Source organism: Pogoniulus pusillus, chromosome 11 (assembly GCF_015220805.1).
Source record: "Pogoniulus pusillus isolate bPogPus1 chromosome 11, bPogPus1.pri, whole genome shotgun sequence".
In the NCBI taxonomy this organism is placed as follows: domain Eukaryota; kingdom Metazoa; phylum Chordata; class Aves; order Piciformes; family Lybiidae; genus Pogoniulus; species Pogoniulus pusillus.
Window position 1 is genome coordinate 1,661,082 of NC_087274.1, and position 12,963 is coordinate 1,674,044.

The 12,963-nt window shown below is 51.1% G+C and overlaps 1 protein-coding gene across 5 annotated transcripts in view; it reads left to right on the forward strand.

Moving 5' to 3' along the window:
* Positions 1-12,963, forward strand: part of ANKFN1 (ankyrin repeat and fibronectin type III domain containing 1) — an 80,680-nt gene that overhangs the window by 7,176 nt on the left and 60,541 nt on the right. For 4 of the 5 annotated variants that reach the window (XM_064150515.1, XM_064150516.1, XM_064150517.1 and 1 more), the window contains 2 exons: positions 3,891-4,101; positions 11,335-11,529. In XM_064150515.1, the coding sequence (XP_064006585.1) occupies positions 3,891-4,101; positions 11,335-11,529 (406 nt within the window). Of the gene's footprint in view, positions 1-3,890; positions 4,102-11,334; positions 11,530-12,194; positions 12,329-12,963 lie in introns of those variants that run through there. The other variant, XM_064150519.1, reaches the window with a different exon arrangement.

Here is a 12,963-nt window from a genome sequence, read left to right on the forward strand (position 1 = left end):
GGTGTGGCTGTGGGCTCTAGTTCTCAGTACAGCTTGCAGACTGCCTGTGTGTTAGGAGGGGACAGAAGGGGTTCCAGCAGCTCAGCGCTCTCACAGAAAGTGGTGTTTGACTGCAAGAAAAACTTGGTCAGGGATATAGATTCATAGAAAGGTTTAGGTTGGAAGGGACATTGAAGATCATCCAGCTCCAACCCCCCTTCTATGAGCAGGGACACCTGCCATTAGACCAGGTTGCTCAAAGCCTCATCCAACCTGGCCTTGAACACCTCCTCCAGGGAGAGGTCATCAATGACCTAAAACTAGATTCACCTTGTGATGGTTTGGGGGTTACCCCGCCCCCCCACACTTTTGAATTTGCCCCAGCTAACTCAGACGGACCTCTGGGAATATAGATGAAGCAATTTATTTACAGCTAGCAGAATTTACAAGCAGCTATTTACAATATATACAGTTATATACAATTATATACAGAAATATACAAAGGATAAACAATATGAAAGCACAACTCCCCTCCCAGAAACCTGAGTCCCCAGGAGGGGCTCTCAAACCACCCCAACACCTCCCCCCGGCCCTCTCAACCTTACCCCAGTTCTCAGGAAGAAGAGAGGTGCAGCCAAGAGGTTAGGGAGCAAGGTTAGTAGGAGCAGGGTTAATGAGATGTGACCAGGTCTAAGGCAAAAGCAAGAGAGAGAACAAAATGGAGAAAAAGTCTTTCTTCTTCCCAGAGTTCTCAGCATGACTGTGAGAGAAGTAGACACAATTGTTTTTCATTTCACTGCCCGTTATCTAGTTCTGTTACCAAAACATTCCAGCTTGCTTCAAACTAGCACACACCTAAAAGAGTAAGATGAAGTTTTGATGTGGCTGAAGTGTTCATTTCCAACTGCAGTAGAAGATGCTCCCAATTCAGTATTGATTTTGCTGAATAGAATCACAGAATGGTTTGGATTGGAAGGGACTATAAAGATCACCTGGTTCCAACCCCCTTTGCATGAGCAGGGACACCCTCTGCTACACCAGGGTGCTCAAGGCACTATCTCACCTGGTTTATGCCACGCCAGAGAGATCACATCACACATCATTAGCTAAGAGTTTACTCAGCTTCCTCCATCTGGGTTGCAGGACACAGGAAAGGAGCTCCCATCACTGGGGAGAGACTATTTACAAGGTCTTGTAATGAGAGGAGGAGGAGGAATGGGTTTAAACTGGCAGAGGGGAGATACAAACTAGATGTCAGGAAAGGGTTCTTTGTGGTGAGGGTGGTGAGACACTGGCACAGGTATCCCAGGGACGTGTTCCAGGCCAGATTGGATGAGGCCTCAAGCAACCTGTTTTAGCAGAAGGTGTCCCTGCCTATGGCAGAGGGTTGGAACTGGCTGTCCTTGAGGTCCCTTCCAACCTAAACCACTCTATGCTCACTTGCCTGGGTCTCTTGCTCTCTCTCGTATGCAGCTCCTGAGCATGCCCACTGACACCATATATCTGTGTAGATCTCAGTTCCTTTCTATGATGCCCTGCTGAGCCCTCCTTGCTTAGCTGAGCCTCTTGCTTCTCCTAATTCATTCTTAAGAATCAAAAAACCTGTTGGATAATGATGGCAGTGGGACACTGGGAGAGGATTTGCAGAAGCTTGCCAAGTAGCATGGCCTTACTGATGGCTCCAGAAGGATGTTCTCATAACAGAAACCTGCAGGCAGTGCTGCTCTCCTGCACCTGCTTCTCCCCTGCTCAATTAACCAACAACAGCTTTCTCTGTCTATTGCAGCATTCTTTTAGCTGCTTGACACTAGTGAGGAACAGGCTCAGTGCTTCTCCCTGCTTGCGACTTGGTGCCCTGTGTGTGCTGAGGTTTGGCTGCTTCTGCTCTCTGCAGCCACAGCACTTTCAGGCTAATCAGGGCTATTTCATCTCCTTTTTACTTAACTAATCAACTATTCTTTATCATTCTTTCTTTCATTTAGTTATTAAGTAGGTGGCCAGTGTCTCTTCCATCTAAATGTGAGAAGGAACTTTTTACTCTGAGGGTGGCATAGCCCTGGAGCAGGCTGTCCAGAGAGGCTGTGGAGTCTCCTTCTCCGGAGACATTCAAAGCCCATCTGGATGTGTTCCTGTGTGCCCAGAGAAGGGCAGCAAGGCTGGGGAGGGGCCTGGAGCACAGCCCTGTGAGGAGAGGCTGAGGGAGCTGGGGGTGTGCAGCCTGCAGCAGAGGAGGCTCAGGGCAGAGCTCATTGCTGCCTGCAGCTGCCTGCAGGGAGGCTGTAGCCAGGTGGGGTTGGGCTCTGCTGCCAGGCAGCCAGCAGCAGAAGAAGGGGACACAGCCTGAAGCTGTGCCAGGGCAGGTCTAGGTGGGATGTGAGGAGGAAGTTGTTGTCAGAGAGAGTGATTGGCATTGGAATGGGCTGCCCAGGGAGGTGGTGGAGTGGCCGTGGCAGGAGGTGTTCAAGACATGCCTGGATGCAGTACCATGGTCTGGTTGGTTGGACAGGGCTGGCTGCTAGGTTGGGCTGGGTGAGCTTGGAGCTCTCTTCTAAGCTGCTGGATTCTGTGATACTGCTCTGGCATGGGAATTGAACTCAGTGATCTTCAGAGGTCCTTCCCCACCCCTACCATCCTGTGATTCTGTGACTGTAGATTTTCAAGTTAAATGCAAACCTGTAAGCACCTAGAAGTTATTGGAGTGTTTGCATGAACACCCTGGAGCCAGGAAGGTTTTTTTCTCTCCAGGACAGTTTGTTTGCTTTGGATTTTGATCCATCTGAGTCTGTAAGATTTTTTGTTTAAATTTTTAATTTGAAAAACTGAGTAGTCCAAGACTCTGCCAAAGAAAACCCCCAGCCCTTCACCCAGCTTCACACTGAAAACACGCACCGCTGTAACAGAGCTTGGTTACAGGACAGATGGCTGAGGAAGTATGGGCTGGCTTGGTACAGGTTTGAATCTCACTTGAGTCTTCCTACAGACCTGAAACAGGTCCAGAAGCAGACCAAGCTCATTTTTACTGTAAGCAGGTCCCATATTTTTAGGCAAGCCCAAGCTGGGGCTGCAGGATCATAGCATCACATAGCATCTAACATCATCTCATAGCATCACATAGCATCTCACAGCATCACATAGCATCTCACAGCATCTCATAGCATCACATAGCATCTCACAGCATCTCATAGCATCTCACAGCATCTCATAGCAATTCATAGAATCACAGAATCCAGCAGGTTGGAAGAGAGCTCCAAGCTCACCCAGCCCAGCCTAGCACCCAGCCCTGCCCAACCAACCAGAGCATGGCACTAAGTGCCCCAACCAGGCTTGGCTTCAACACCTCCTGCCATGGCCACTCCACCACCTCCCTGGGCAGCCCATTCCAGTGCCAATCACTCTCTCTGACAACAGCTTCCTAACAACATCCATCCTAGACCTGCCCTGGCACAGCTTGAGGCTGTGTCCCCTTCTTCTGGTGCTGGCTGCTTGGCAGCAGAGCCCAACCCCACCTGGCTACAGCCTCCCTGCAGGTAGTTGTAGACAGCAATGAGCTCTGCCCTGAGCCTCCTCTGCTGCAGGCTGCACCCCCCCAGCTCCCTCAGCCTCTCCTCACAGGGCTGTGCTCCAGGCCCCTCCCCAGCCTTGCTGCCCTTCTCCAAACACCTTCCAGCACCTCGACAGCTCTCTTAAATTGAGTAGCTCAGATCTGGTCACAGCACTCCAGGTGTGTCCTGAGCAGTGCTGAGCAGAGGGGCAGAAGAACCTCCCTTGCCCTGCTGCCCACACTGCTCCTGAGCCAGCCCAGGATTTGGTAGCATTTCATAGCAGTCTCACAAAACACAACTTTTCTGTTTGCTTCTTAAGTGCTGCCACTTGCAATGTGTTGCTGACTTTGTGTTTGTGTTGGTACACAGAATTTCCAGTGCAATGAAGCTATGTTTGAGGCTGTAGAACAGCAAGATCTGGATGCTGTTCAGATTCTTCTTTATCAATACACCCTGGAGGAACTGGACCTGAACACACCAAACAGTGAGGGACTGACTCCTCTGGACATTGCCATTCTGACCAACAACGTCCCCATTGCTAGGACACTTCTTCATGTTGGGGCCAAGGAAAGCCCCCACTGTAAGTAAAGAACATGAAATGAATTCTTAGGTGATTGTCTGTAGGAGGTTATGTTTGCTGCTGGTTTGGGAAACTAATTCCATTGCTCCCAAAACTTGACTGGTTTGACCATGAAGATGAGCAGGGAGGCTGCAGCCAGGTGGGGTTGGGCTCTGCTGCCAGGCAGCCAGCACCAGGCAGCTCAATAGGAGCCAGCAGTGTGCCCAGGCAGCTCAGTAGGAGTCAGCAGTGTGCCCAGGCAGCTCAGTAGGAGCTAGCAGTGTGCCCAGGCAGCTCAATAGGAGCCAGCAGTGTGCCCAGGTGGCCAAGAAGGCCAGTGGCATCCTGGCTTGCATTAAAAGTGCTGTGGCCAGCAGGAGCAGGGAGCTGATTGTCCCCTTGGACTCGGCTCTGGCGAGGCCACAGCTCAAAGTGTTGTGTTCAATTTTGGGCACTGCAATACAGGAGATGTGTGGAGGTGCTGGAGCAAGTCCAGAGGAGGGCAAGGAAGCTGTGAAGGGCCTGGAGAACAAATCTTATGAGGCGTGACTGAGGGAGCAGGGGATGGGTAGTGTGAAACAGAGGAGACTGAGGGCAGACCTCACTGCTGTCTACAGCTCCCTGAAGGGACATTGTAGAGAGGCTGCTGCTGGGCTCTGCTCACAGGGGACTGGAGACAGAACAAGGGGGAATGGCCTCAAGCTGAGGCTGGGGAGGCTTAGATTGGACATTAGGAAAAAGCTTTTCATGGAGAGAGTGGTCAGGGACTGGCATGAGCTGCCCAGGGTGGTGGTGGAGTCACCCACCCTGGCTGTGTTTAAATGTCATTTGGATGTGGTGCTTGGGGCTGTGGTTTGAGGTGAATCTTGCAGAGTAGGGCCCTAGGTTGGCCTTGGTGCTCCTGAGGGGCTTTGCCCACCTGGGTGTTGCTGTGAGTCTGTGCTCCTGCCCCAGTAGTGCCAGGTGCAGGAGGATGTTTGCAGCCTGTGGAGCGCTCACTGGATTTCTTTGTCGCCTGTATCAGCTGCACCACCTGGTGAACAGCAGTTGGGCAGCTGAGTTAATACCAATACTGAGGGGGGAAAAAACCAAAAACAACAAACCTTTTAAAATATGGAAATAGGAACTGAGAGAGAGCTTCAAAGGTTATAGTGTGAAATACGGAGTTTGACATAGAAAATGTAAGGCCAAGAGGCTGCCTCTGGGCTGTTTCCATTAGCCTCTTGATTTTGGCTATGCTGCCTTCAGGGAGCAGTTTCTGGTGTGGCTAATGGAAGTGACACATTTCAGACTCCTCACTCTTACCCTCCAAACAGCCCCATATCCCACCTGAACTGAATTGCAGAGCTCTGCAGAACCAGGGAGCATCAACAGGCGAACCAAACCTTCCTGCTGGATCACAGACTCACAGAACTTGGAAAAGACCCCTAAAACCATGGAGTCCAACCTGTCACCCTACCCTTCTGATTGAACAAACCATGGCACAAAGTGCCTCATGCAGCCTCCTCTTAGACACCTCCAGGGGTGTGGACTACACCACCTCCCTGGGCAGCCCATTCCAATGCCAATCACTCTCTCTGACAACAATTTCCTCCTCACATCCAGCCTAGACCTGCCCTGGCACAGCTTCAGGCTGTGTCCCCTTCTTCTGCTGCTGGCTGCCTGGCAGCAGAGCCCAACCCCACCTGGCTACAGCCTCCCTGCAGGCAGCTGCAGGCAGCAATGAGCTCTGCCCTGAGCCTCCTCTGCTGCAGGCTGCACACCCCCCCAGCTCCCTCAGCCTCTCCTCACAGGGCTGTGCTCCAGGCCCCTCCCCAGCCTTGCTGCCCTTCTCTGGGCACACAGGAACACATCCAGGTGGGCTTTGAATGTCTCCGGAGAAGGAGACTCCACAGCCTCTCTGGACAGCCTGCTCCAGGGCTTTGCCACCCTCAAAGTGAAAAACACCTTCAGGGACAGTGACTCCACCACCTCCCTGGGCAGCCCATTCCAGTGCCAATCACTCTCTCTGCCAACAACTTCCTCCTCACATCCAGCCTAGACCTGCCCTGGCACAACTCGAGGCTGTGTCCTCTTGTTCTATTGCTGGTTGCTTAGGAGAAGAGCCCAACCCCAGCTGGCCACAGCCTCCCTTCAGGCAGCTGCAGAGATCAGAACACCAACGCTGCTTAGAACTCCACATTGTAGCTTTAAACCTCCTTTGTACTCCTCCAGGAGCGTGGTTTTTCATGCACAGTTTGTGGGCTGGAGGGTGGCTTTACCGAGCCAATTAATCAACCTTCTACCATGACACCAAGCCCTGACGCCTTAACTGCTGTCTAAAAATACCCTGATGTGTGCCAATCTGTTTGAAGCTGTCAATGCCTATATTTAGGGCATTCCCAGCAAGGCTATAATGAGACTGTGTTCGAGGGGTTCGGCTGCTGCAGACTCTGCCATTAATTTGAAGTTAGTTAAATTAACAACATTTAGTGCTGGCCTGTCAATCTCCCCTGCTGCAGGAAATTGCACCTTGAGGCTACTACCACTGCCAGTTCTTTCAGTGGAAAGTGTGTGTGCATGTGCCTCTGTGGAGGGGGGGCTGGGGGGAGTTCTGCTGCCAGACCCCTCAGTGTTGGTACACCTTTATTGCTTTTCTATGTCCACAGCACTTACATTATCATTTATTCTGGCCTCCTTTAACCTTCCCTGGAGATTGGCCTCCTTATTTGTTTATTTATTGCACAGTGGAGCTGCTCAGTGGAAAGAGGTCTTGGAGGTCTCTTCCAACCTGGTTGATTCTATGATTCTATTCTGTGATTCTGTGTTATTTTGGATTACAGAAGAGTAGGCAGTGAGTAAGGAAGAGTTATTGAGGTTGTAGGGAAAAGTAGTGCAGTGTTTTTATTTTGAACCTGTAGATAAGCACTGCAGACTACTGAGAGAAAACAGAGTTACAGACTAATTGTTGGGGGTTTATTTTACCAACAAAACAACAGTAACATTTTTGCTGTCCATATATTACAGAAAAAGAATTCTGGCTCACAGGGAGAGTGATTGGCACTGGAATGGGCTGCCCAGGGAGGTGGTGGAGCTGCCGTGCCTGGAGGTGTTGAAGCCAAGCCTGGCTGGGGCACTGAGTGCCATGGTCTGGTTGACTGGATAGGGCTGGGTGCTAGGCTGGGCTGGGTGAGCTTGGAGCTCTCTGCCAACCTGGTTGATTCTCTGATTCTATAAGGTTGGGTGATGATGATGATGATGATGATGATTTTGATATTTACTTGTGTATTTTTCTGCCATGATTGTGAGTGAGTCACTGTCCCTGGATGTGTTTTTCACTTTGAGGGTGGCAAAGCCCTGGAGCAGGCTGTCCAGAGAGGCTGTGGAGTCTCCTTCTCTGGAGACATTCAAAGCCCACCTGGATGTGTTCCTGTGTGCCCAGAGAAGGGCAGCAAGGCTGGGGAGGGGCCTGGAGCACAGCCCTGTGAGGAGAGGCTGAGGGAGCTGGGGGGGTGCAGCCTGCAGCAGAGGAGGCTCAGGGCAGAGCTCATTGCTGCCTGCAGCTGCCTGCAGGGAGGCTGTAGCCAGGTGGGGTTGGGCTCTGCTGCCAGGCACCCAGCAACAGAACAAGAGGACAGAACAGGTTTCCCAGGGAGGTTGTGGAGCACAAAAAAAGAGTGACAGCATTTAGAGTCCATGGTTGACTGCTGAAGCAACATTCATCAACCCTGACAAACCTAAGGGAGGAAAACACAGTCCTGAGTGTTCTAAACAGCAATGAAAGAATAAAAAGAGAGAGAAGGGAAAAAAAAAAGGGGGGGGGGGGGCAGACTGAAGTAATTTTTTCATTGCCCTCATCTGTAAGTGAATGCAGGCTGATGGCGAGCAGGGGCGATCATAAATTAGTGTTCATTTCCTGTCCTTCCTGCGAACATGGCCATGAACACAGAGCATGTGAGTATCCAACCGCCTCATTTCCATTTCAGAACACACCCTCCCAGTGGCCACTGCACTTAGCTCGCTTTTCAGCCCCTTCTGGTTGAAAGGATGGAGGGAACCTGCTCGAGGGAAAGCAAACCATGGGTTGGGTTCGTTGCTTTGGTTTTTATCTTCGGGGTTTAGAGTTGTTGCTGGAGGTGCAAGAAGGTGCTCTCAGCACTCGAAAGGAAGGTTTGCAGCAGCTTGCTGTGTGACTTCATCCTTCTGGAACTGAGAGCAGTCACTTTCTATTTCTCCAGCGTTTCTGCTTTGATTCCTGTACTTAACCAACCCTGTTGGAATGAAATCCATTCTGCCTGTGTGATCTCGAGGCACTTAGTGCCATGGTCTGGTTGATTGGACAGGACTGGGTGATAGGTTGGACTGGATGAGCTTAGAGGTCTCTTCCAACCTTGTTGCTTCTAGGGCTGCAACCACGGGATTCAGCTCCCAGCAGCAGCATTTTCACTTCTCTGTGGGGGGCAGCTGAGCACAAATGCCCCAGGCTGAGTGGGAAGGGACTTCAAGGTGAAAATCTGTCTCCCCCCAGTCTGGGGACAGGACACAGGCATCTCTCCATCTGATGGTGAATGCATAGGACAGATGCACAAACCTAGGAGACTACAAGACACAGAAATCCCCATCCCAAGTGCACACAGAAAGCTTCCTGCAGGGAAAACCTTTGCTCCTCCACTGTGTTAGGAGTGATCCAGGTGAAATCTCATTCAAGCCCCTAAGCCTGTAGGAGAGAGGATCTGGTTGACAGGCAGCCTCCACCTGCATCACCTGGATCTCTGCCTGGAACAGAAACAGCAGCAATTAAAGTAATAGAAAGTGAAATGATAACCTTCATTTCCATATGGGCTCAGACTGTCTGAATCTCAACAGGAGCCCAACATCTCTTAAACACAAAGTAAGTAAGAGCAGAAAGTATGGCATTAAAAATACTCATTTAGTTGGGGAGCAGGCAGAGTCCACTGTGTCATCTTCTCAGTTCTTTGATTCACCATATACTCATGGTTTGGCTGGGCTTGTTCATCTGACCCCAAATAAAAAGAAGATGAAAGTTGCCAGTGGCCAACAGGACACACTCCCAAGATCAGAATCTTGATTAAACAGACAGACCCAGATCCTTAGTGAGAACTTGAACCAATGCCAGCTCTCAATCACCTGAGGTTCTGGCACATAAAATCTCCTTCCTCAGCCCTGTTGTGCTATCAGATGTGTTGCAAGTTTATTGTAGGCATGGATCCAGGAAACCAGATCACCTTTGACCTCCCAGTAAAGAAGCAGTTCTGAAGATACCAGGCAGATTCCAGCAGGCTTGGCCATATGCCTCTGATGTTCAGATGAAGAATGATCAAACTGCAAGAAGTGTGGCTTCAAGCCAGCTTCTGAAAGCAAAGGCTGGGACAAACCTTCTTCAAGCCCCACTTTCTGGAGGTCAGAGGCTCTGAATAAGTCTTTGCTCTCCTCCTGTGGCTCTAAAAGTCCTGTGACACTTCTCACACTGGTGTGCAGCCTTCTTCTGGGGCTCTGCTGGCCATCAGGTGTGACATCATCAGGAGAGAGAGAGGGCAGCACTCAAAAGGAGAGGCTCAGGCTGGCTGAACAAACACCTTCCTCACAACAAGGACAGAGAAGCAGTGGAGCAGGTTACCCAGAGCTGTTGAAAAGGCTCCATCCTGGGATGCTTCCAGGACTAGATCTGAGTAATGCTCTCAGCAGCTTGGCCTGACCTTATAGCTGACTCTGCTTGGAACACAAAGGTTGGACCAGAGAAGGTGCTTCCCTGTCTGATTTGTTCCATAATCCTACTATTCCAGCCTAGGAATAAGATGTTGGACAGACAGCAAATGCTTTCTTCTTTTAGTTGGGGTTAATATTCATAGATTCATAGAATGGCTCAGGCTGGAAGGGACCTTAGAAATCATCTACTCTAACCTCCCTGCCACTGGCAGGGACACCTCTTGGCTAGACTTGGTTGCTCAAGTTCTCATCCAGTCTCCAGGGAGAGGCATTCATGACAGTCACAGAAATGTTGCAGTTGGAAAAGACCTTTAGGATCATCCAGTCCAACCATGCTCTAACCCTGCCAAGGCTGATGCTAAACCATGGCCTCCCTGGGCAACCTGTTCCAGTGCCTCACCACCCTCACTGTAAAGAATTTCCTCCTAGTATCCGTTCTATATCCACCCTCCTCAAGCTTCAGTGTGTTGCTTCTCATCCCATCATTATAAGCCCTTGCCAAAAGTCCCTTCCCAGCTTCCTTGTAGGCCTCCTTCAGGTACTGGAAGTCTCTTTGCAGCCTTCTTAAAACATATTTGCAGTTTCAGTCCAATGAAGACCTTTTTCAGCCTGTGAGAAACGCTGGAAGCTAAAATGTGCTCAGCTCATTCGTGTTCATCTCTGCTAAGTGACCAGCTCCTCAGGGGGCAGCTCTAATCCACTTGGTGGCAAGACCACTGCTGGAAGGCAGAGTGTTCAAGGGCTTTCACCTGTGTTGTGCTGGGCCTTTGTCACCTGTCCACCAAGCAATTATTGAATAGAATCATAGAATGGTTCAGGTTGGGAGGGACCTCAAAGCTCAGCCAGTTCCAGCCCCCTGCCATAGGCAGTGACACCTCCCACTAGAGCAGGCCACTCAAGGCCTCATCCAGCCTGGCCTTGATCAAAGATCACATTTGGTGATTCTGTGATCCACGACCTCCCTGGGCAACCTGTGCCAGTGTCTCACCACCCTCACTGCAAAGAACCCTTTCCTAACAGCCACTTTCAATCTCCCCTCTGCCACTTCAAACCCATTCCTCACATTCCTCCTGCCCCCAGGGCTGCAGGTGGGGTGTGAGGAGAGCAGAGGCAAGGGGCAGAATGCCCTCCCTTGCCCTGTGCCCACACTGCTCTGGCTGCAGCCCAGCACAGGGTTGTGTCTGGGCTGCACTCCCACTGCAGGCTCCTGTGGAGCTTTGCATCAGCCCAGACCCCCAGGGCCTGTTCCTCAGGGCTGCTCTCAGCCATTCCCCACCCAGCCTGCAGCTGTGCTTGGCATTGCCTTACCCTTGGCCTTGCTGAATGCCCTGAGGTTGGCCTGGGCACAGCTCTGCAGCCTGTCCAGCTCCCTCTGGATGGATCCCTGCCCTCTAGCAAGTCCACTGTGCCACACAGCTTGGTGCCATCTGCAGACTTGCTGAAGGTGCACTCCGTTGCTCTGCCCATGTCAGTGGCAGAGATGTTAAGCTCACTGGTGGCAGCAGTGACCCCTGAGGGACACCAATCGCTCTCCCCTTCCCTTGGCAGTCGTGAGCATGGAGAGCAGGTCAGTGCACCTGAGCACACTGGTGCAGGAAGCCGAGCAGCGAGTCCGGGAACTGACTGCACAAGTGATGAACGAAGACCCTGGGACAGACAACACGGAGAAGGAGAAGCAGCTGAAGGCGTGGGAGTGGAGGTCCAGGCTGTACAGACGCATGCAGGCAGGCTACGAGCACGCCAGTAAGTAGGAGAAGCTGCGCGGCCGCAGCCAGCTCCCGCTGGGAGCACTCCGCTGGGCAGAGCCGCTCTCGCTAACCCATCCGCGCAGCACTGCGCTGGAGCCCGGGCAGGGTGGGGGAAATGAGGAGTACAACTAAATGGCCCTGCCAAAAATGAGAAGGCAAATGAGGCTGGAACAAGGCAGGACCAAACTATCTGAGAGCAGCGAGCAGGCGGCTCCGGCAGGAGCGGGCTGCGTAAAGGTGCTGAGAGCTCCGTCAGGACTTAACGATGCTGCTTATTTCTCTTTGCCTTCACTCATGTAGTGTGCTCAGAGCTTGAAAAAGGATGACTGGCAAAGGATGAGGAGGAGAGAAGAGAGAGGGGGACATTGGCCTTTGTTCTGCTGTAATTTGATCGATCGTTAATGTATTCACTTGGCGGAGCGGAGTCGCTCCAAACACTTGATCAAACAATGGAGCTGCATTTTACATCTAACTTGCGGAGCTTGAGCTGTGGCATCCACAGAGAGCACTTCATAGAGCAGCCTCAGATCGGGTCACTTCAAACAGTTGTACCCCAAACAAACGCGAATGTGGACCCGTAGAGAAGAGTAAACAGGGCTGAACGAGGAGGATCTTTCAGCTGCATCCCGGTCAGCGGAGCACGATCGTTGCCATTAGCATTTCTCCAACCACCCCTATACAAATGTGCTTGCAAATCGTCTCCTCGGGTGCGTTGCATTCTGAGATGACTCCTTCGAGGCAGCTGCAGTGCTCCTTGTAGTAGATAGACTAACTACAGGAAGTGCAGCAGGAGTGTAAGTTAATGGAGCGACTTCTGAAATCAGTCCCAGCAGTAAGTCAGGGCGTTCGGGGTCTGGTTTCTGAATCGAGTCTGATTGATACTCTGTGAATTCCGATTATTGTTATTTTTAAACCCCGCTCCCTCCCCACCCCCTCCTCACTCCCCGAAAGGAGAAGGAGAAAGAAAAAAGCCCCCCCCCGAAATGCTAGATGTGAAACGCCAGGCGTAGTTTGGGCTGCTGCCCTGGCAGGTCTGTGGCATTTGCGATCTCTGCATCACAATCAGGTAAATGTTTTCTCTCATTTGATAAATTCGAGTTTCTTAGCGAGACCATAAAGGTTTAATTAGCTCTTTGTGGTTTTTGTCCTTTCTCTCTCTCCTCCTCCTCCCCACCCCAAGAGATTTATAGGGGCTTTTCATTGACATAATTAGCATGAATCTGTTTTATTGGTTTAGGTATATGCAGGAAGATATTTTTAACCCAAAGGAGCCAAAAAAACAACCCCCCCCGACAAAAACCGGGATAGAAACAAATGGTGTCTGCAGGATATTGTTAGCAGGGGCACTAATTAAAACGCTCAAAAGGCAGAGAACACAAACACCTACAACCCAAAGCTCACAATTGCAGGGTGATTTTCAGTGGGTTCT